At 43.4% G+C, this 24,990-nt stretch overlaps 1 protein-coding gene across 3 annotated transcripts in view; it reads left to right on the top strand.

Moving 5' to 3' along the window:
• The window catches only part of rad51b (RAD51 paralog B), a 79,715-nt gene that overhangs the window by 29,983 nt on the left and 24,742 nt on the right, over positions 1-24,990 (top strand). For 2 of the 3 annotated variants that reach the window (XM_055872390.1, XM_055872388.1), the window contains exon 10: positions 21,223-23,649. The exons of the other annotated variant lie outside the window; for it this stretch is intronic. In XM_055872390.1, the coding sequence (XP_055728365.1) occupies positions 21,223-21,356 (134 nt within the window). In that variant the 3' untranslated portion in view covers positions 21,357-23,649. Of the gene's footprint in view, positions 1-21,222; positions 23,650-24,990 lie in introns of those variants that run through there. 3 annotated transcript variants of the gene reach the window in all.

Genomic DNA, 24,990 nt, shown 5'->3' with positions numbered 1-24,990 from the left:
GAGTTGAGAACCCTGACTCTCATAGGTATGTGGTGCCAAACTGGATCAGAACATCTACTGCTTCCTCAGTCAGACAGGAGACCACTTCCTGCTGTAGATGAGCAACCCAGAACTGTGTGAGTGTGTTTGCCTCAAAAAGCATCTTGCTTCAATCATTTTATTCCAGTTCAGAATAAAAATGATTACTTGTATTTTAACAGCAACAGTTCCAACCTAGACTAGTTTTCAACAATAATTTCTACAGTTAAATGTACAGTAGGCCTGATCATTTTTCATCTTCATCTGTACTGTTACTTAGGGTTGCAGCTAGCTTGCTGTGGCGAATGTTAGGTATTAGCTGTGTACAAGGCCAGGGGATTGTTAGAAAGAGAAACTCACATCTACTACTATGAGAGTTAGTTAGTACTCCCTTATTACTGCTCATCATCACCCGTTATAAAAGGACAACAATGCCTTGCTAGCTGACTTTTCCACTGTCGAAGCACTGTTTCCTGAAGCATTCTGCCATGTTCTGAAATAACTCCCTGAGTTTACCATCATGCTGATGTTTGGCCAGGATGTCTTTTTATTAATTTGTTTGTTATGCGAGTCTCATTACTAAGCATTTCCCCGCACAAAACACATTGTGGGCACTCCTCGTTATAAGTTTGTATGAAAGAGAAGCGAAACTCATCGCTGTATTTGCGTTTCATGACGATTGAGGTGTCAGAACTTGTGGCTAGCATGAATCCATTTGATGAGTGAGTGATGGCGAGTGGGAATGACAAGTCAGTGGCTGACAGCGCATCATCTGCTGCCTGAATGACAGCGCTGCATCTCGTGTGTCGCGGAGTGATCTTCAAGAAAACTGCAGAAAAAAGATCCGGTAAACAGCAAAGCACACAGGCATCTCCCTCTCACATTCGCACAGCTGCCAAACTGAGCAGAGACTGTATCTGCGCTCTCTGTTCAAGCAGCAAAGTGCCAAATCAATTCCAGTAATTAATGAAACAATTATAAATGTACACTGACACGTTGCGACCCACCATTAACAGGTCCTCGACCAACTTTGGGTCGCGACCCTTTAAGAAAGGCGGACTTAGAGAATCTTAAGTAGGACTGGATATATGATGACAAGTTATTGTGTAACCCATCAGACAGCTCTGCCAATCCGGTCCCAGCGGTGTGACATCCACATGTTCAGACTTGTGTAAGCGTCAAAGACATAGGTCGTCGAGTGCGTGTGTGACAAAGGAGACGTATTCAGGTTCACCTTCCAGCCCTGAGGTGAGGATTAAACCCAAGACACAGACCCCCTATCCTCCCCTGTCCCTTTCAGTCAACCAAGACCCAACCATGCTTCTCTGATTCCCCACTGTTGTCCTGTAATCTTAGTAAACCCAACACTATGTCAACCTATTGTCTGGGCCTCGTTTTACATCATTGTGACAGTGAGAGGTCTTACTTGAATATCGTCTGTGTTGTTTAATGTGCATGTTATCTGTAGCTGGGGATCGGGTGGAACATGTGAGGCCATGTAACCAGAGTGATCCCAGTGGGTATATAGGGTACAGTGTATTGAACAACCTCATGGCGTCATACTGCCTGAACAGGGCCCCTACTGATAGATGAGATCAGGTTCGTTCCAGGAAGATATGGAGTGAAATCGGGAGCTAGTTTCTGAGCTTGTTTTCAATGCAAAACGTCTTGAAACTGTGTTCCCTACTGAACATGACCCAGGCCGCTACTGATAGATGATACCAGACCCTGTCCTGTACTCTCTCTCTTAATCTCCACCCACCTACAGTACACTGTGAACTCCGCTATCATAACACCTTCAGATGAGGTAGCCATACGGGCCTACCCTTGTTTACGACGTGTCGGTACCCGGTACTTTTATCATTATATTGCCCTTCACCGACCTGGTTTACTGTGAACGCCTACCCAGGAGGATGGAGGAGGTGGCTAAAGTTGGAGTGTTGACACGCCGGGTTGCAACATTACAGGCTTCGCAAGTCTGCGTGCCTGGTTTTGTTGGGCAATATTATAATTGCCCAACAAGTTTTCAGAAATACTGTTTGATCAGATTAGCAGTGCAAATATGCCTGGGTTCTTGTCTTGTATGGTCTGGTCCCAGACCTGTCATTCTGTTACAAGGTTATGACCAAAGGGATTGTTTGTAAGGTCTGAGTTTCATCTGAACTCTCTATTGATCCACCCTTCCTGCTCTGCAATTCTCCCTCTGCTTTTCAGAGGAACCCAATGCAACTGCTGAACACATGTAAAAACCCTGGAATGTCGGATGGATGGCATCCAAAATATTTTAATCTCCAAGTTTGAAATCCGATTCTGGGTTTTGGTTCGGCTCTTCCTCTGTTTAGAATGGAGGCATCCATGGTTTGATGACACAGTCTTGAGTGCGTGAGTGTTTGTCTGTGAGAAGCCATTTTTCTCTCTCTTTGTGTGTGTGTTTGTCAGCGGCCAGCCCGTCCTGACCAGTTTACATATAAATGCACTGTTTACATATTTCTCCTCGTCTGAGGAGTGAAACATAATTACCGTTGGCAGCCACTCTCTGTAATTTACCCAATATCTCTCTTATCAGTAGTTGTGTTTTCAGTGGTTTATATCAGGTAGACCATGGTGGGCCCACTGCCCGATCAGGTATGCCAGGTTGTCTGCATTGTTTAGTCCGTGTGGGACGATAACAGCCTGGTCCCAGATTTGTTTGTGGGACAATAGAGGCTTGAGGTCACACTGTCAACGTCTAAGGCTGTTCCCAGATTTGGTCACTGAGTACTTTTACATGCACAATAATTAGATATTCAAGTGATTATGGCAGTAGACAGATTCCGCATTATTCATATAAACACCTTACTCTGTTTTATCTTAATCTGCTTCAGGTGAAAATCGAAGTCAGCATATGCCTATTAAAACACCAGATTTTTCTGATCCATCTTTCGAATGATGAGGACATTATTCGGCGTTCCAGCGGTGTATTTAATTTACATGTGACTGGGAATACAAATATGCATCTGTTGGTCACAGATATATATATTTTTTGTAAGTATGGGTGTGGATCAGAACCAGTCAGTATCTGGTGTGAACACCATTTGACTCATGCAGCGTGACACATCTCTTTCACATAGAGTTGATCAGGCTGTTGATTGTGGCCTGTGGAATGTTGTCCAACTCCTCTTCAATGGCTGTCCTAAGTTGCTGGATATTGGCGGGAACTGGAACATGCTGTTGTACACGTCGATCCAGTTTATCTTTAACATGCTCAATGGGTGACATGTCTGGTGGGTATGCAGGCCATGGAAGAACTGGGACATTTTCAGCTTCCAGGAATTGTGTACTGATCCTTGCGACATGCAGCTGTGCATTATCATGATGGTGGCGGGTGAATGGCACGGCAATGGGCCTCAGGATCTCTGTCACGTTATCTCTGTGCATTCAAATTGCCATTGATGAAATGCAATTGTGTTCGTTGTCCGTAGCTTATGCTTGCCCATACCGTAACCCCACCGCCACCATGGGGCACTCTGTTCACAACATTGACATCAACAAACCACTCACCCACACAATGCCATACATGTGGTCTGCGGTTGTGAGGCTGGTTGAATGTACTGCTAAATACTCTAAAACGACATTGGTAGAGAAATTGACATTCAATTCTCTGGCAACAGCTCCGGTGGATATTCCTGACGCTCCCTCAAAACTTGAGACATCTGTGGCACTGTCTTGTGTGACAAACTGCACATTTTAGAGTCGCCCTTTATTGTCCCCAGCACAAGGTGCACCTGTGTAATGATCATGCTGTTTAATCTGCTTTTTGATATGCCACACCTGTCAGGTGGATGGATTATCTTGGCAAAGGAGAAATGCTCACTAACAGGGATGTAAACAACATTTTGAGAAAAGCTTTTCGTGCGTATGGAACATTTATGGGATCTTTTATTTCAGCTCAGGAACATGGGACCAACACTTTACATGTTGTTTTTTTAATTTTTGTTCAGTATATTTTACCATGTCAGTATATAAACTCAGCAAAAAAAGAAACATCCCTTTTTCAGGACCCTGTCTTTCAAAGATAATTTGTAAAAATCCAAATAACTTCACAAATCTTCATTGTAAAGGGTTTAAACACTGTTTCCCATGCTTGTTAAATGAATCATAAACAATTATGAACATGCACCTGTTGAACAGTTGTTAAAACACTAACAGCTTAGGTAGGCAATTAAGGTCACAGTTATGAAAACTTAGGACACTAAAGGGGCCTTTCTACTGACTCTGAAAAACACCAAAAGAAAGATGCCCAGGGTCCCTCATCTGCGTGGACGTGCCTTAAGCATGCTGCAAGGAGGCATGAGGACTGCAGATGTGGCCAAGGCAATAAATGGCAATGTCCGTACTGTGAGACGCCTGACACGGAACCCAAACCGGCTGCGCGCGCCATCGTGCATAAATTTATTTTGTCCCCCTACACAAAACGCGATCACGACACGCAGGTTAAAATATCAAAACCAACTCTAAACCAATGACATAAGTTTGGGGATAGGTCGAAAACCATTAACCATTGAACATGTATGGATAGTTAGCTTGCACTTGCTAGCTAATTTGTCCTATTTAGCTAGCTTGCTGTTGCTAGCTAATTTGTCCTGGGATATAAACATTGAGTTGTTATTTTACATGAAATGCACAAGGTCCTCTACTCTGACAATTAATCCACACATAAAACGGCCAACTGAATCGTTTCTAATCAGCTCTCTTCCTTCCAGGCTTTTTCATCTTTGAACTTAAATGGTGATTGGCATCTACACTTTCATAGTATTACCACGACAACCGGCAAAACATTTAGTCTTTCAATCACCCACGTGGGTATAACCAATGAGATGGCACGTGGGTACCTGCTTCTATAAACCAATGAGGAGATGGGAGAGGCAGGACTTGCAACGTGATCTGCGTCAGAAATAGAAAGGAGTTCTATTTTAGCCCTTGGCATCGCAGACGCTCGTTGGCACAATAATTGAATAACATGGATTTCTACATTTATTTTGCGATGCCCGCGCACGTGACGTGTCCGGTCTGGTCAGCATGTAAGACAGCGTTACAGGGAGACAGAACGGACAGCTGATAGTCTGCCACTGCGAGGACGATGTGTAACAACACCTGCACAGGATCAGTACATCCTAACATCACACCTGCGGGACAGGTACAGGATGGCAACAACAACTGCCTGAGTTACACCAGGAATGCACAATCCCTCCATCAGTGCTCAGACTGTCCGCAATAGGCTGAGAGAGGCTGGACTGAGGGCTTGTAGGCCTGTTGTAAGGCAGGTCCTCACCAGACATCGGCAACAACGTCGCCTATGGGCACAAACCCACCGTCGCTGGACCAGACAGGACTGGCAGCAAGTGCTCTTCACTGATGAGTCGCGGTTTTGTCTCACCAGGGGTGATGGTCGGGTTTGCGTATATTGTCGAAGGAATGAGCGTTGTACTCTGGAGCGGGATCGATTTAGAGGTGGAAGGTCTGTCATGGTCTGGGGCGGTGTGTCACAGCATCATCGGACTGAGCTTGTTGTCATTGCAGGTAATCTCAACGCTGTGCATTACAGGGAAGAAATACTCCTCCTTCATGTGGTACCCTTCCTGCAGGCTCATCCTGACATGACCCTCCAGCATGACAATGCCACCAGCCATACTGCTCGTTTTGTGCGTGATTTCCTGCAAGAAAGGAATGTCAGTGTTCTGCCATGGCCAGCGAAGAGCCCGCATCTCAATCCCATTGAGCACGTCTGGGACCTGTTGGATCAGAGGGTGAGGGCTAGGGCCATTACCCCCAGAAATGTCAGGAAACTTGCAGGTACCTTGGTGGAAGAGTGGGGTAACATTTCACAGCAAGAACTGGCAAATCTGGTGCAGTCCATGAGGAAGCGATGCACTGCAGTACTTAATGCAACTGGTGGCCACACCAGATACTGACTGTTACTTTTGATTTTGACCCCCCCTTTGTTCAGGGACACATTATTCAATTTCTCTTAGTCACATGTCTGTGGAACTTATTCAGTTTTTGTCTCAGTTGTTGAATCTTATGTTCATACAAATATTTATACATGTTACGTTTGCTGAAAATAAACGCAGTTGACAGTCAGTGGACGTTTTTTTTTTTTTTCTGAGTTTATTTGTTAATGTTTTGGCATCAAACTGGTGGCATTTGTGAAAAAAGTTAATAGTTGGAAAAGTTGCAGATAATGCCGTTGACTAGATGCTTTCTTCATTAATTAGACTATTTTCTTGATCCATATGGTTTGTCCGCTAGAAACTCATGGATAATATGGACACATATATACAAAATGAATTCTAAATATGAATACATTATATATACACAAGTTATTCAAGTATAAATTACCAAAGTTACCATGGATTGCAATTAGTTTTTCTGTTAATTACAAAAATTACAGAAGATCCCGGTAACTTTGGTAAATTACTGGTAGCTCTGCAACCCTAGTCTTGCCTCCCACTGTGGAGACCAGAACACAGTGTGTTGTTTGTGGTTGATGTTTTATGTCAGTCATTCAGTCACATGCTGTACTGTACCTATTGAGGGTGTTGGGTTGGTTAATTGTGGCCCTATTCCTTTGTATTCATTAACCTTTAGTAGTGGTGTCTGTCTGAGGGCTGGAGTGGTGCTGTTGTTCCTGATGTGTCTGAGGCACCAGCAGCTGTTCACTGGGATTAGCTGTCTCTCTCTCTCTGGTTCTCTCCTTTACAAACATGTAAGAACGCACAGTCAAACACACTCTCGCTCACACACATGTACACACACTCACTCACGCTCTGTCTAGCTGACTCTTCTCCCACTCTTATTTAGTCTTTCAGTATTCTCTCTCTCTCCCTCTCCCTCTCCCTCTCCCTGCCCTGCCACACAGACAGTGCTGCCCTGTGTTGCTCCTGCGGCCTGACCTTTCCAGCCCTGACAGCTGACACGCAGCCCCGTTCCCACACCACACGCCTGCCCTGACCACATCCTCTGGAGGACCCCCAGCCAACACACACACGTACAAGCACACACACAGGGACACATGCACACCGACAAGACACACACCCACATACTGTACACAGGTTGGCCAGCAGCTACTTCCTAATTCCACCGTCAACCACACAGAGAGAAAACGAGCCTATAGCTATTAAACGCCAGGGCAGGAAAGATGCAGCCACACAATAGCACCAGCGGCGCCTTTTGAACTCTCTCAGTATTTCTTCAGTTCAATGTTCAATGGGCATTATGTAATGTATTTACTTGAGAAGGCCGTAGTGATGAAACGGCTATAGGGCTCTGCTGGGAGCCAATGGAAACAGCATGTCCTCTTTGTTTCTCACTACTGCATTTCATTGTAAGAGACATTGATTACAGTTTGGTTCTGAGGGCCACCTGAGTTGCTTTGTGTTCCTGTGACCTATGAACTTTGACCCATAAGCATCAGCAGCCTAGTTCCCATAGTAGAGGTCTTGTGCTGTGAATCTCATTCCATGTACTGTACCTGTCAAAAGTTTGGACATACCTACTCATTCAATTAATTTTCTTAATTTTTTACTATTTTCTACAATGTAGAATAATAGTGAAGACATCAAAACTATGAAATAACACATGGAATCATGTAGTAACCAAAAAAGTGTTAAACAAATCAAAATATATTTGAGATTCTTTAAATAGCCACCCTTTGCCTTGATGACAGCTTTGCAGAGTCTTGTCATTCTCTCAACCAGCTTCATGAGGAATGCTTTTCCAACAGTCTTGAAGGAGTTCCCACATATGCTGAGCACTTGTTGGCTGCTTTTCCTTCACTCTGCGGTCCAACTCATCCCAAACCATCTCAATTGGGTTGAGGTTGGATGATTGTGGAGGCCAGACCATCTGATGCAGCACTCCATCACTCTTTTTCTTTGTCAAATAGCCCTTACACAGCCTGGAAGTGTGTTTTGGATCATTGTCCTGTTGAAAAACAAATTATAGTCCCACTAAGTGCAAGCCAGATGGGATGGTGTATCGCTGCAGAATGCTGTGGTAGCCATGCTGGTTAAGTGTGCCTGGAATTTTAAATAAATCACAGACAGTGTCACCAGCAAAGCACCATCACACCTCCTCCTCCATGCTTCACAGTGGGAATCACATGCGGAGATCATCCGTTCACCTACTCTGCGTCTCACAAAGACACGGCAGTTGGATCCAAAAATCACAAATTTGGACTCATCAGACCAAAAGACAGATTTCCACTGGTCTAATGACCATTGCTCGTGTTTCTTGGCCCAAGCAAGTCTCATCTTCATATTGGTGTCCTTTAGTCATGGCTTATTTGCAGAAATTCAACCATGAGGCCTGATTCACACAGTCTCCTCTGAACAGCTGATGTTGAGATGTGTCTGTTACTTAAATTTTTCGTATTGACTGACCTTCATGTCTTAAAGTATTGATAGACTGTTGTTTCTCTTTGCTTATTTGAGCTGTTCTTGCCATAATATGGACTTGTCTTTTACCAAATAGGGCCATCTTCTGTATACCACCCATACCTTGTCACAACACAACTGATTGGCTCAAATGCATTAAGAAGGAAAGAAATTCTACAAATGATCTTTTAACAAGGCACACCTGTTAATTGAAATGCATTCCAGGTGACTACCTCATGAAGCTGGTTGAGAGAATGCTAAGAGTGTGCAAAGCTGTCATCAAGGCAAAGGGTGGCTACTTTGAATAATTTGTTTAACACTTTTTTCCCCGTTTACTTCAATTCCATATGTTATTTCATAGTTTTTTTGTCTTCACTATTATTCTACAATGTAGAAAATAGTAAAAATAAAGAAAAACCCTTGAATGAGTAGGTGTGTCCAATCTTTTGACTGGTACTGTATGTCAGAGACTCTGAGTTAACAGGGGAGTAGGTGCAGGAGCGGAGCTAAGCAGGCCAGAGGGTGGGGAATAATGGTCCCCCTGTTTGGTCTGTGGCTGTGCGACTTAAGACTCAGCGCGGGGGCAGCGAGGGTAGGGGTAGGGGGGGCAGGAAGCAGGGGAAGCCTACGGGAACACCAATATCCTCTCGGAATTAAATTGCCATGCACCCGCTTTGATCCCTTTGAGAAGGGTTTTTTATTTGGGCCAACTTTCACTTGCCCTCTCCCTCGCCCACCACCCCCTCCTCCTCCCCTCTCACTCCGTTCCACCGACCAACCGCTCTCTCTCTTCATGCTTAACAGCTGGCTGGTGACAGCACAGTTGTCCAGAGAAGGGTACTGGATGGAAAGGAAGGCACCAGCCAGAGAGTACCGGGGTAGCGGCGGTTGGGCCGGTTTGATTCACCCCTGCTCTCTCTTTCTCTATTTCTCCCCCATGCCTTCTCTCTCCCCCTCTTCTTTTCCCACCCTCTTTTTCAGTCACCCTGTGTGGTGAGACTTGCGAGCGCAGGGCTTGTAGGGATGTGGATTACTCTGCTATGGCTGTTTCTGCCTCTGTCTGTGTGTGGTCCACCATCATGTCTGAAATTGTGACGGGTCATAGAGGGGGGAGGGGCAGCCATTACACCTAATCTCTGTCACATTCTACACTTCACACTCATTCTGCCGACTCACTGTGGAACTCCGCAATAAGTGTTTTTTTCATACCATTAGCATTAAAAGAGTAACCTGGTCCCAGATCTGTTTATGCAGTATAGCCAACTCCGAAATTGTCATTGTCATGGTCAGGCTGAAAAAGTAACCTGGTCCGACATCTGTTTGTACAGTATAAGCAACTTCCTTGGTCGTATTAGCACTAAAAGAGTAGCCTGTTCCCGGACTTGTTTGTGCAGTATAGCCAACTCCTACATGGTCTTTGTTAATGCCAAACTCATAGGGATTGGCTACACAGCACAAATAGATGTGTCACCAGGCTTCTAAAAGAGAAGAACACTGAGTGTAGTGATATTAACACGACACATTTAGAAACAATAAAAATGATATGAAACCAGTATATTAACATGAATCGCTCTCTGAAATGAAAACACTTTCACTTCCTCCTACAGATTTGGTTATGATTCCCTTGAAGTACTCATGTTGTAATCCCCTCTTTTTGTTTCTCTACTTTTGGCTCTAGAATGGGGAGACTGAGCGCCCTAGATCAGGGCTTTTCAAACCTCTGGGACCCCCAGACGTTCCATGTATTTGAACTACTTCAGAGCTGGCACACCTGATTCAACTTGTCAACTAATCATCAAGCCTAGGCGAGTTAGCTCAGGGCTACAACAAAATTGTAAAAAGTCTGGGGGTCTCCGAGGAGAGGTTTGAAAACCACTGCCCTAGATCTCCAGGTCTCTAGTAAGGCTCTCTATGCACTGTAAATTACAGTCAAGGCTATCTGAATTTGCCATGATTCTCTTAGCCTGGTCCCGAATCTGTTTGTGCTCTCTTTCCAACTCCTATGTGGTCAATGTCACGTAAAACAGCTCAAACCAATCTGGGACAAGGCTATGATTATTTAATTTTTTTGTCGTTTGTTAAAGTGGTTAATATGAAATAGTTGAATGAGTTTCAGCCTGCCTGGCTCTTAAGACACATCCCAGTGAAACCCTCCTGTGTACTGAGCGGAGACCAGAGTCAGCAGTCAGGAGGCACAGAGATCAATGACCAGACTTTTAATTACGCATGTTGTTTTATCTGGGAGAGTGTGTTGAAGTTTTAATTAAGGCCTAGTAGCGCCTCTTCACCTCTGCATACTGTATATGCATGCACACACACCAACACACACAAGGGGCCAGACGAGCACCTGTGTTCCCCCTGTCCCATAAGCAGTGTGTTTGTTTTGATGAATGGCCCTCCCCTTGCCTGCCTGCTTCCAGTTCTGCAGTACATATCTGTCAGGAAGTCTGTTGCCAGTGTGTCCTCTCCACGGGATTATGAGTAATAAGAAGGGATTTGTATACATGCCTTAAGTCCTATATCCGGACTGCAAGTTGTTTGTGTGTGTGCGCGCTAGAAATATATAGAGTGGGATGTATAGAGCAGGGAATGCCCTAACTGGCATTCCTCCAAACCCCAAGAGCTCCAAAACTTTATTTATTTATTGTTGGACATAAAAACACCAGGAAATCAGCTTCAAGTGATCTTAATTTGGGAAATCTGTTCCCAAGTATTTCCACACATAGTAGAGAGACGCGTGATCATATACAAATGTATTCAAGGTTTGAAATTATTAAGTTTTAGTCAAATATATCTGTTTGGGTCAATTTGCAGTCTACAAATTATTTGTAATTATATTCCGGCCACCCGACCATCCGCTCAAGAAAATATCGGCCCATGGCTAAATCTAGTTGATGATCCCTGGTATAGAGAGACTTGGTCTGTGTTCATAAGATGACTTTATTGGCCAATGGCAACTTGTCTTCTGCTTTATTCCAATCACATATGAGTCCTTCTCACTGTGCTCCATTCCACTCGAACGTCAATACTATAAAACTGTACATGACGTTGCCATTAGCAATTGAGCCCTCGTGAATTCTAATGCAACGTGTTAGTGCTGTGGAGTTAGATACACTGTGTAGTATTTGTCCGACGAAATGTAATCTTGAGCATATTAGCAGAACTGACACATTTTGGAGAGGAAGGAGAAAAAGTTATGGAGAAAGTAGTGAAACAGAAAAGATAAAGAGGAAATGTAATAAGACTAGAAGTCTAGGGAAGGGCAGGGAAGAGTTAAGTCTGTTTCCTGGAGGAGAATAAATTAAAAGTGGCTCGTAATCACATTGCTGGAATGCAGTCAGTGTACACTGTTAAACACTCCCTAAGCCCTGGCTCCACTTCACTCTCTCAGCACTCCACACAAAGACCTCTTTGTTCTCCTCTCCCTCGTCTTATAAAGAAATGCCCCCCCCCCCCCCTTCTCTCTCCTTTTTATTTATTTCCTTCTCTCTCAATCTCTGTTCTGCTCTCTCGGTCTCAGCTCTCGTCTCGTTCGTTCTGTTACACTTCTATACTCATTTTATTGGGCGCTCCCCCATGTCTTCTCTATCTAAGCCCTCTGTAGTTTTTCCCCTTTCCTTCTTACACTTCAAAAGATCATATTTCTCTCCAAAGCCTTTTCTTTTTTCATTTTCTCGAGGGTTTGAATAGTCCCAAGGTTGCTGCTGCTGCATATTGAGAGACTATCTTGGGAGAGAAAATAAGGTGAGGGAGGGGAAATGAAAAAGAGAATCTTTTCGGACCCCCTAGCAGCGCAAGGAATCTGGTGGACTTTAATCTCCTGTGCCAGAGAGAGAGAAAGCGAGAGACAGAGAAAGAGAGGGGCAGGGTAGTTAAGACTCCACTGACATGAATAGAGGGGTCATAAAAACGAGCACTGAGGAGAAACGGGGTCAAAATCTGGAGAGAGAAAGGGGATATTGAAGACTGCAGTTGGAGTAAGGGGAGGGATAGTTATAACTATAGCCTGGGGTTGAGAAGGAAAGAAAGATTGTAGTGGGAGTACTGTTTCACGTACTGACTCCCACACAATACGGTGTTGTAGGCTGCTTTGGTCCGTACGTCCAGTGTGTTGACCACTTCTGTTTACAGTACGAGTGTTTTTATAGCCTGGGTGTGTGACCTCTCACATGCTGTTCATTTAGTGTTACTCTGATGTGTGAATGGGTGGTTTTCATCACTACACATCAGTAGCTAGCTTGCTCTCCAGTTTAGACTCAGCTTCTCCAGCTGCTGCTCAGTATTCCCTCCACATAGTCATGGGGACATAAGTGTGTGTGGTAGAGGGAGAGACGTGTGTGAAAGCAGCATTTAAACACATTGGGCTCTATGGCTTCGGTTCACTTCTCAGTCATTCCTGGAGCAGTGATTTATGCCATACGCAGGTGTTCAGACATTTTGTCAATATCTATCTGTGCCCAGACAAACACCTCGGATACGTATGTACTTGTGTGTTTATATATATATATATATGTGTGTGTGTGTGTGTGTTGGAAGTTGGAACCCCACTCCCCAAAATGAGTCACCCTCTATCACAGCTGCAACCCTCCCAGGACAGCGTGTTCCCCTGGCAGCCAAGTGCATCACATGTACTAACACACTAATAACCACCGCCGTAAAAGACAAATAAATGAACCACCTACTCCGTTAAATATGACTCAGAACCTGGACATAACATCGTGGTGCTTTCACAAGAGAGGTTATGTGGGGAAATGAGCATGGGGTAGTGTTCTTTACCTCACACCCTAGTAAAAATGTTAAAACAAACATGAGCATTTCTTATTAGAGAAATCCAGGTCGCTCCGACGTGTTTCAGTACTTTTTTATCTGTTTGGTGCCTAATGAACATGACAATGGTGTAAGTATCTAGTCATCTGTCATCCTTGGGCAAAACAGAATGAGATGTTGTCATTGAGTACAAGCATGTGTCAGTCCTGAAGTGGGCATCTTTTGCGCAAACTCACTCATAGTCAACTGTCAAACAAAAACCATATTGGTGATGGTTTCCATGCTTTGTTTATACACTGAGTATACAAAACATTAAGAACACCTGTTCTTTCCATGGCATAGACTGACCTTGTGAATCGAGGTGAAAGCAATGAGCTGTTATTGATGTCACTTGTTAAATCCACTTAATTCACTGTAGATGAAGGGGAGGAGACCGGTTAAAGAAGGATTTTTAAGCATTGAGACAATTGAGACATGGATTGCGTATGTGTGCCATTCAGAGGGTTAATGGGCAATTAAAAAGATTTAACTGCCTTTGAACGGAGTATGTTAGTAGGTGCCAGGCGCATCGGTTTGTTTTCAAGAACTGCAACGCAGCTGGGTTTTTCGCGCTCAACAGTTTCCCGTGTGTATCAAGAATGGTCCACCACACGAAGGACATCCAGCCAACTTGACACAACTGTGGGAAGCATTGGAGTCAACATAGGCCAGCATCCCTGTGGAACGCTTTTGACACCTTGTACAGTCCATGCCCAGATGAATTGAGGCTGTTCTGAGGGGGTGCAACTCAATATTAGGAAGGTGTTCCTAACGTATGGTATACTCAGTGTATATAGGATCCCGAGTGGCGCAGAGGTCTAAGGCACTGTATGTCAGTGCAAGAGGCATCACTACAGTCCCTGGTTCGAATCCAGGCTGTATCACATCCGGCCGTGATTGGAAGTACCATAGGGCAGCGCACAATTGGCCCAGTGTCGACCGGATTTGGCCGGGCTAGGCCATCATGGTAAATAAGATTTTTTTCTTAACTGACTTGCCTAGTTAAATAAAGGTTACACATAAATTGAATGAAATTACACAACCGCTTTTTTTTCTCTCCATATTTAGGCACAGTGTTTGGGGGTTAGCAAACACACACACACTTTCACACACACACACACACACACACACACACACACACACATTTATTTTATTGTCTTTGTGGGGACCAAACAATTGATTCCATTTCGAAATCTTATTTTCCTTAACCCTAAACCAACCCTAATTGTAACCCTAAACCTAACCCCAAAGGCAAAGGCCTAACCCCAAAATAGCCGTTTTCCTTATGGGGGGCTGGCGAAATATCCCTACTTTTCCTTGTTTTACTATAGGACTTCTGGTCCCCACAAGGACAGTAAAAACACATACACTCACACACAACCAAACTCACAGGGGAAATGGAGCGTTTATGAATCATCCTAGTTTCATTTTGGCTCCCATTCGATGAGCTCTAATTTGAATCAGATGAGCCAGCCCTGTTCTGTTTCACAGTGACTAATGACTATACCCTAAGCATTACGTTGGCCTGGCACACAGAGAGAGCATCAGCTCAGCCCTCGTACACTAAAGCCAGGCCACGTTATGTTATGGGCCCTTTTGTTCTTCTCCCTGCTGCTCCATGAGCCACAACACAACAACCGATTCAACATGACATCGGAAGGGAGAGATGTTTTCTAAAGATGGCCTATTTAATTCGGGCTGAGGAGGAGCGAGGAGTTTATTAGCAGCAGACCTGGGTTCAAATACTATTTGAAATCATTTAAAATTCTTTATCTGTGCTTGATTGAACTTGCCTGTCTCAATGGAACCAATAGAAAAGTAGTTAAAGTACAAACCTCACCCACCTGGCACTCTGGCAGGCTAGTGCAAACAATCAACATATTTAAAAGATTTCTGAATAGTACTTGAACCCAGGTGTTCTTATTAGTAGCCCAGACAGACGGCAGCAGCATAGCGGAGCTGCAATGTTCTTCTGTAACCCAGCGTGGTCCAACGCCTCCCATTAGAGGCACATAGATAAACATGAAACAAAAGGGGCCTTGGCTTGGCTGACTCAATGTTTCCAGCGGGCCTAAGGGGTAGAGGGTGGGAGGAGTGGGGTAGGGGAGTACCGGGGAGGGGGGAAAAACACAACCGCACGGCCCAGAAGAGTCTCTAGCTGCCTGGGATACAAGCTCCAAGCACACTGACTCATTATTAGCAATCAGAGGCTGTGGATCTGGAACCCTTTAGCTGCTCTCTTGCTGCAGTTCTGGAGCTCCGCAAGGGTCAAGCTCCCATGACTGGCTGGATCTCTGCGCTGAGAAGTTGAACTGCGTGCCGAGTGGTAATAGCCCCTCTGTAATTTAGCAGTTTGATTTGATTATTGGTGAGAGAGATGGGGCTATTTACTGTTATGTAAGACTTCAAACAGGCGGAGTGCTCAGTACAGCAGAGAGGCTTGGAGGATGGTGGTGGGAGTGTTGTTAGTTCCCCTCTGTCTGTGTGTGTGTGTGTGTGTGTGTGTGTGTGTGTGTGTGTGTGTGTGTCTAGGGCTAACACCCTGCTACAGTATAGCCCTAGGCTCCTATAGGCCCCATGTTGTTACCAGAGACTGGCCAGCAGAGAGCTTGGCGGAGGCTGCTGGGGCGGAGATGGACTTGGCTCAGCTCCAGCAGGAGGGCCCCCCGCCCTGCGTTACTTTATACAGCGGCAGGTTTTACCAAGGTGTTCATTTCAAGACTCCCCTTTATCTCCTTCTCTGATCCCGACTGTCTCCGTCTGAGGGGCCATAAATTTAAAAGGTGGAGGGGTGGATACAGGAGCCCCCTCTGACAGACAGATGCAGAGCTTCTGTTCTGTTCCCCATCCCCTATCGCTGATATGGACCCCTGCCTGCAGATCGCTTTCTATGGCTCATCTCCCTCTGACACGCACACACACCATCTAATTTTTCTTGAATTCCACTCTCCTCTTAATATGTAATCTCTGCTTCCCACAATGCCCTGTAGAGGAGAAGAGAGGATCTGTCCTCCTCCATCCGAGTTGTTATTCTCTCTGGTGCCTCACTACGACTGACCCATTTTGTCTTGTTTTGCTTCATTTTGGAAGGGGGAAAAAGTCCGTCATAAGCAAATCCTCCATAACTATCTTGACTCATCTCCGGGCCTGTTTATGAGTGTGGTCGTGTTGAAAGAACTATCCAGTGTTTCCAGATTTCTATGAAATATGATCTATAATTCATTATAATATGAGGGAAATAGTTTTCTTTAAAAAAATGATTAATTACGTATGTTAAACTGCTTTTCTGTGTTGGAAGGGTGTGGGCGTATACCGGTCATTACAAATATTCTTGTGAATAGACTGCTGATTGGCCAGCTCATCCTCCTCAGGAGGATAACATCATCCTTGATGAGTAAATAGCAATAAAAACATTTTTAGATGCAAGTTTGAAGTGGGGTTTTTGAAGTGCTTTGGCCACAAATAGGATGAGTCAATAATATTATTTGGGAATGAATTAACAGAATGTGAACTTTTAAAAGTGAGATTTTCATTGTACAGTTACTTTAAAACGCCGTAAAAATGAATTTGAGCTGCCTCGGTTATGACTCGGACTGTGATTGTAATAACAGGCCGAGCAGCACACAGAGAGAGAGAGGCAGTGAAACGGAACATTAAATTCACATGAAGTTTATCTCACTGCTGGAGTGAACCATTTCCTCCTCGTCGCCCCCCAGCAGTCACTACTGCTTTGGTACAACCCAACCATTGTTTGAAAGTCTAGGTAGAAAAATGGAGGTCTGAAACACGGAGGGCTGTTTAGAGAAGAACATTTACCAGGCATGTGGGGACCGCCAGACTAGTTTGGTCTGTATTTATTGTTTGCTTATCTTTCCGCTACGTGTGTATTTGTTTCAGAGAGGGCATAGCAGCGTGCTGTATGATAGAGTCTTGGAAGGTCAAGAGGTCAGATTCTGGGGACTGAAATAAGGGGGCGTGTGACAATGATGTCATGGAAACTCAATGAGGTGAGTGTTCATGATTTGAATTTTTTGTTTAGTTTGCTCTTCTAACAGTGTTATCAGAAAAGTTTGCTAGCATGTTAGCTAGCTATGTAGCCTACGCTAGCCTAGTATAACAGGTTGATTATTTTTCTTTTCACTCGCGTAAGCCTATAGGGGCTATATCCCGACTAAAAGCCCTTGACTTGTCTAACAATCAATGCGATTTTGTATGTATATTTGGTTATTTGATCTGTCTGGGCAAATAATTGGAGGTGGCAGCTCATCTATTTGTTTGCTAATATCTGATCAGACAGATTTAACATGCTATGTAGCATAAATCAAGTGTATTATTGACTCGTGCATAGGCAACTCGAAAAGCCCCCGGAGGTTATGAAATCTGAACACGAGACTCACATTATTTTGAAATGTATAGATCGCTATTATTTTCAGTGCATATCATGAAAGAAGATGGTCCCATTTGAACACCCTATGCCTGCTCCCTACTAACCGTAGAAGTTACGCCCAGGCAGTGGTGGAAAAAGTATCCAACTGTCATACTTGGGTAAAAGTAAAGATACCTTTAATAGAAAATGTCTCAAGTAAAAGTCACTCAGTAAAGTTCTACTTGAGTAAAAGTATTTGGTTAAAAATATGCTCAAGTATCACAAGTAAAAGTATAAATAATTTAAAATTCCTTATATTAAGCAAAACAGATAGCACCATTTTCTTTTTTTTTTCTTTATTTACAGAAAGCCACGGGCACACATTTACAGATGAAGCATGTGAGTGTTTAGTGAGTCCGGTTGAAGTGCGTGAATTGGACTATTTTCCTGTCCTGCTAAGCATTCAAAATGTAACGAATACTTTTGGGTGTCAAGGAAAATGTATGGAGTAAAAAGTACAATATTTTCTTAAGGAATGTAGTCAAAAATATAAAAAGTAAGGACAGATAACCCAAAAAGTAGTACTTTAAAGTATTTTTACTTAAGAACTTTACACCACTGTGCCCAGGTGTAGCTCATAGAAGGGCTTATGCCCAGGTGGTGCAACAGGTCCAATTTTTTGGTCCGACATAGAGCTAATTTTACGTCAGACCTAGAGTTGCGACCCACTTATGACCAACTGGTGCAACTGGCCTCTGTGGTGGACAAAGTCAATAAATCTCCTCTGGAAACTGGAATGACACTCATGTGTTCCCCTCTATCTTCTTCTTATCAAGTGCCCCGCCTCCTAGACTTTTCACTCCATCCTCATTAACCAGTCTACTCCACTTCCCCCACATCTCAACAGTTTCCACTCAACAGTGTGGCTGTGAGAGGGAGTTGTTTAATGTTCTGTATGTTTCTTGCATCATCAAATTTATTTATTTGTCACATGCGCCGAATACAACAGATGAAGTGCTTACTTACAAGCCCTTAACCAACAATGCATTTCAAGTAATAGAGTTAAGAAAATATTTACTCAAACTATAGTAAAAAGTAACACAGTACCGAGTCAATGTGCAGAGGTACAGGTTAGTTGGGGTAATTTCTACATGTAGGTAGGGGTAAAGTGACTATGCATAGATAATAAACAGTGAGTAGTAGCAACAAGGGGGGTCAATGTAAATAGTCTGGTGGCCATTTGATTAATTGTTCAGCGGTCTTATGGCTTGGGGGTAGAAGCTGTTAAGGAGCCTTTTGGACCTAAACTTTGAGCTCCGGTACCGCTTGCCGTGCAGTAGTAGAGAGAATAGTCTATGACTTGTGTGACTGGAGTCTTTGACAATTTTTTGGGCCTTCCTCTGACACCGCTTAGTATATAGGATCTGGATGGCAGGAAGCTTGGCCCCAATGATGTACTGGGCCGTACGCCTTAGTCGAATGCCAAGCAGTTGCCTTACCAGGCGGTAATGCAATCCATCAGGATGCTCTTGATGGCGCAGCTGTAGAACTTTTTGAGGATCTGGGGACCCATGCCAAGTCTTTTCAGTCTCCTTAGGGGGAAAAGGTGGTGTTGTGCCCTCTTCATGACTGTCTTGGTGTGTTTGGACCATGATAGTTTGTTGGTGATGTGGACACCAAGGAACTTAATTCTCGACCCGCTCCACTACAGCCCTGTCAATGTGAATGGGGGCGTGTTTGGCCCTCCTTTTCCTGTAGTCAGCAATCAGCTCCTTTGTCTTGCTGACGTTGAGGTAGAGGTTGTTGTCCTGGCACCACACTGCCAGGTCTCTGACCTCCTCCCTATAGGCTGTCTCATTGTTGTCGGAGATCATGTTACTTTCTAAATGTAATCAGCATCCGAATCGGGGCGTATCCTGTGGGCATTCTCCAGGGGCCTTGTACGACCCATACTGTAAGTGGACCATCTCACAGTTATAGCAATGGATGTAGCTATACAAGACAAATATTAGACAAAGCGGTCAGCAGACATACAGTAGAGCAATAATTTATAAACCAGGATTTCCCATGGATAGGGTAGTGATTCAGTGCTCCTTACTTCCTGGTGTCTAGGGACGTCTGTGATAGAAACAGAAACAGGTGGGGAACGGCTGGGTTTGGTCCAGGCAGGGTTCAGAATAATCTCCTGGGCTCCTCATTGTCCTCAGTCCTGCTGCTTCCCTTTAGGATTGACTTCTCCCAAAAGGCCTTTTGTTCTCAGGACAATCGCCTGTGATTATGATTTCTGCCCTTTTCTGGAGCAAGATCATCTTTTGAGATTAAAGAAGACAGTTTTTATCGTTATCAAAAGCTAAATGTGGGCCGGGTGAATCGGGGCGGCATTGTGGTGGCAGTACACTGGTTGGGTAGGGCGTCTTCGTTAGTAGGTTAGATACAGTAGATTTGAGAAAAATTTGCGGTGAGTTGCAACAAAATAATCGCTCTTCTTCATCATTGTAACCACGCCTAGTCTAAACATTCAGGTGTTTATCACCTTTTGAACCTCAGAAGTAGCAGGGTTAGGGAGAAACTGATTATATGTCATCTGAATTTTTTGATTATATGTAATCCAAACTAATCAGTTATGTTAGCAGATTTGTGTGTGTTTGTAATCAGATACTTTTGAAACTAGATTACTTCTTGGATTACTTGTAAAATCAGAAAGGATATTAATAAATTGACATCTTTCTGTTTTCTCAATTCGGTATTGAAAAAATGCCCAAGTTTAAGTTTGTTCCATTGGCGCGAGTCTGACCAGTCAGAGACCAAACACTATGATGACATACCAAATGCGTTTGATGGGTCCTTTTTGTCTTATGCCTTTAAGGGAAAAGTAATCAGATGTTATGTTACTGATTACAATTTTGGACAGGTAACTAGTAACTAACAGATTACATTTAGAAAGTAACCTACCCTGCCTACCAGAAATACCATAATTATACCTAACAGAAACACCATGGATAAGGAATGAAAAGGAAAGTTAGCCTAGCTCCACGATTACTCCTCACCTGTCTAAACTGCATACAGTACACTTTGACAAGTTAAATATGTATTTGGTCAGTTGGGCCCATTTCACTTCATGCAGTCAAACAGATGTACAGCTGTTTGTCATGGTCTGTAGCCGCCCTGTGCTTTCTGAACCCAGCTCCTCTCCCCTTGAGGAATGAATAAGGATTATGGCAACACAAAGATTTTATAAAAATACCCTCTGACATCCATAGGTATCTAAGTAATACATCCCCTATTTTTCTTTGAGCCAGGTTTTGTTTTACATAGTCTGTTTTGGATCAACGTTTTCTGTAAATGTTTACCTCACACGAGCCCACATCGGTCCCTGACTCCCTACCAATATGGTAACCTATTGAAACAAACCAATGACCGGCAATTTCCTCAAGCCCCAGGCTGTCGCCGAGAGAACTCGTGATGAGGGGGTATTTGTCATTCAGAATAAAACTCAGATGGACGAGTAATAAGAAAATCCATATACACTGGTAATGTAATACCTCGCTTCTTTTGTTCAGTGGGACCCAGATCTATTACATGTTAAGGGCCCTGTATTGTGTTTTGTGTGTTTTCTAGGAAATGATGATAACCAGGAAATGTTGCATCAAGGCACAGACCCGGGCCTCCAGCCGATCAGAGTGCGGACAGGATTCAACTACAACCTGACACAAGCCAATCCTGCTGCTGTTGGCCCCCTGAAGCGTCTTTGACTCTGGGAACTGTGTGTGTGTGTGTGTGTGTGTGTGTGTGTGTGTGTGTGTGTGTGTGTGTGTGTGTGTGTGTGTGTGTGTGTGTGTGTGTGTGTGTGTGTGTGTGTGTGTGTGTGTGTGTGCGTGTCAGGGCTCTACAATGCTACCATTTTGGTGCTAAATAGTGCTAAATATTTTTTCTGTGCTACCAGGAATTTTAATTTGGGAATACCAGTGCCCATAGAAAACAAATCACCCAGGTAATAATGTTTGTAATGATTTCTCCGCAGCCTCAGTAGTATGCAAACATGGTGGCACAGAAAGAAAGGAAAATAGCTTTTTTAGGAGATGAGGATTCGTATAGACCCAATGTATATGGAACACTGTTTGGGTCTTTGCGTGTCAAAAAAGACAAGTCGAATAACATTATTTGACATATCAAACAATGCTATTTGACACATCAAATAGGCTTGTTGACCAATCAGGACCATAATAATTTAACATGTTCAGTAATGTTTTACGTAGTTATTACACATTGATTACACAATCACTGCTGGACATAAAAAAGCTAGCGAGCTGATGGATGCAAACAATGTTCTTCCCCAAAAACATAGCAAAACGACATCTGTTTCAGTAGCTATAGTTAACCAGATAACTATCTAGCTAGGTGGTGTCATCTAAAATACTTCTAATTTATAAGACAGTTATTTGATTAATGGTGGTTGGACCCACCTATGTGAAGCTAGCCACAATAAGGTTTAGTGGAATTGGCAGTAGTGGAGTAGTGGCAATAGTGGAATTGGCAGTTTGCCTTCAAAAATAAAATTGTATTTGTCACATGCGCCAAATAGAACAGGTGTAGACCTTACAGTGAAATGCTTACTTACAAGCCCTTAACCAACAATGCTTTAAGGAGTTAAGAAAAACGTGTCAAATAGAAAAAAAAGAAAAGCACCTTTTTTTTTGTCCATTAAAATAACATCAAATTGATCAGAAATACAGTGTAGACATTGTTAATGTTATAAATGACTATTGTAGCTGGAAACGGATGATTTCTAATGAAATATCTACATAGGCGTACAGAGTCCCATTATCAGCAACCATCACTCCTGTGTTCCAATGGCACGTTGTGTTAGCTAATCCAAGTTAATCATTTTAAAAAGCTAATTGATCATTAGAAAACCATTTTGCTATGATGTTAGCACATCTTGTTCTGGTTAAAGAAGCAATAAAACTGGCCTTCTTTTGAGTATCTGGAGCATCAGCATTTGTGGGTTCGATTACAGGCTCAAAATGGCCAGAAACAAAGCACTTTCTTCAGAAACTCGTTAGCCTTCATTTCTCAGAACAAGAATAGACTATTCCATGCGAGAAATTGCCAGGAAATTGAAGATCTTGTACACCGCTAAAGCTAGCTAGTTACCCCAGAAGTTGCTGATAACATCTGTATCAAAGATATTTGCAAACATTTTTGATCCTGCTCACTTGATCTAATTTCAAATGCTCACAGACGTTTTCCCATTCGGTGGAACAAATAATTCCTTATTACCAACGCAGTATTGTACAACTTTGACTGTGATCATAATGGTGGCTCTTGGCTTGCACGTGCAAATTCAGCACACACAGCATTCTACAATAGAATTGTATTATTTGACATGTCATATTAAAAGCTTATTTGACCAGGCAAATAGTTTTTTTTTTTTTTTACATGCAAATAAACAAACGCCATTCCATAAATGTAGGCTATATTTTGTAATTGCTGGCAATTCTTCTCATTAAAAGGGGCAATCTGCAGTTACTACATCCATTTTTTTAAACTTATAAATTAATAATGTAAACCCATTGATTCTTGAGGAGTATAACTTATAAATGCCCCATGAGCTTAGCAGACAAAATATGAGCTTGTTTTTCCCAAAGTAAATTGAAACAAAGACTGTATAGTCTCGAAACAAAAAATGAAAGTTTTGATATCATGGATTGTTAGTCCTTGCATCCATAGCTCTATCTATGCGTTTGAATGTGGTTACATTTCTCCAGCCCCATCCCGCAACCTTTTACAGAAACAGGCCTTTTATCATTTCAACTGCGGATTGCCTCTTTAATATTTGTCATTGTGCTCCTACATTTTTCAGCTTAGGACCACATGTGCTCCTTGTTAAAACTGTTAGAGTCCTGTGTGTTTGAATTTGTGTGTGCATGTCTGCTCACAGTATGTGTGTTTGTCTGTGTTTGTGACTTAGCATTCCCCTTGTTCTCAAAATGTTCTCAAAATACCATGTACAATACTGTATATTAAAATAACACACTTCACCAACCTACCAGACTGAAGTCAGTGTTGTATTAACCCCTTATCAGTTCCTGTGTGTGCGAAAGAAGGATTGGTCATAGATCTATTGCAATGCCGCTGTCTAACTAGCTGGCTTCTCTGAAGTGAAGGTGAAGGGAAGCTAGCTCAGAGTTTGCTCAAGGGGAGACTGATGGGAGTACCAGCCAGGCAGGTCTGTCAATGTTTTATAGAAGTGGTACTCGGTGTCAGGAACACAGGTGAAAGCCAGACACAGAACCTCTCATACACAACTTGGCGGATTTCCTCCTGGACACTGCTCAAAGACCAGCCTACACTGAGTGTACAAAACATTAGGAACACATGCTCTTTCCATGACATTGACTGACCAAGTGAAAGCGATGATCCCTTATTGATGTCACAGGAGACTGAAAAGATTTGGCATGGGTCCTCAGATGCTCAAAAGGTTTTACAGCTGCACCATTGAGAATCCTGACGGGTTGCATCACTGCCTGGTATGGCAACTACTCGGCCTCCGACCGCAAGGCACTACAGAGGGTAGTGCGTACGGCCCAGTACATCACCGGGGCCTAGCTTCCTGCCATCCAGGACCTCTATAGCAGGCGGTGTCAGGAAGGGCCAAGAAATTGTCAGACTCTTGCCACCCTAGTCTCAGACTGTTCACTCTGCTACCACACGGCAAGCGGTACCGGAGCGCCAAGTCTAGGTCCAAGAGGCTTCTAAACAGCGTCTACCCCCAAGCCATAAGACTTCTGAACATCTAATCAAATGGCTACCCAGACTATTTGCGTTGCCCCCCCCCCCTCCCCGTTATGCTGCTGCTACTTTGCGTATGTGTGCCATTCAGAGGGTGAATGGGCAAGACAAAAGATTTAAGTGCCTTTGAACAGGGTATGGTAGTAGGTGCCAGGCGCACCGGTTTGAGTGTGTCAAGAACTGCAACGCTGCTGGGTTTTTCACGCTCAACAGTTTCCTGTGTGTATCAAGAATGGTCTACCACCCAAAGGACATCCAGCCATCCAACATCCCTGTGGAATGCTTTCGACACCTTGTAGAGTCAATGTCCTGACAAATTGAGGCTGCTCTTAGGGCAAAAGGGAGTGCAACTCAATATTAGGACGGTCTTTCTAATGTTTTGTCCATTCAGTATATACAGTTGAAGTCGGAAGTTTACATACACTTAGGTTGGAGTCATTGAAACTCATTTTTCAACCACTCCACAAATTTCTTGTTAACGAACTATGGTTTTGGCAAGTCGGTTAGGACATCTACTTTGTGCATGACACAAGTCATTTTTCCAACAATTGTTTATAGTCAGATTATTTCACTTATAATTCACTGTATCATAAT

This window comes from Salvelinus fontinalis, chromosome 20 (genome assembly GCF_029448725.1).
Source record: "Salvelinus fontinalis isolate EN_2023a chromosome 20, ASM2944872v1, whole genome shotgun sequence".
NCBI lineage: Eukaryota > Metazoa > Chordata > Actinopteri > Salmoniformes > Salmonidae > Salvelinus > Salvelinus fontinalis.
The sequence above is the reverse complement of the archived record's forward strand: the minus strand, read 5'-3'. Positions and strand labels throughout refer to the sequence as shown.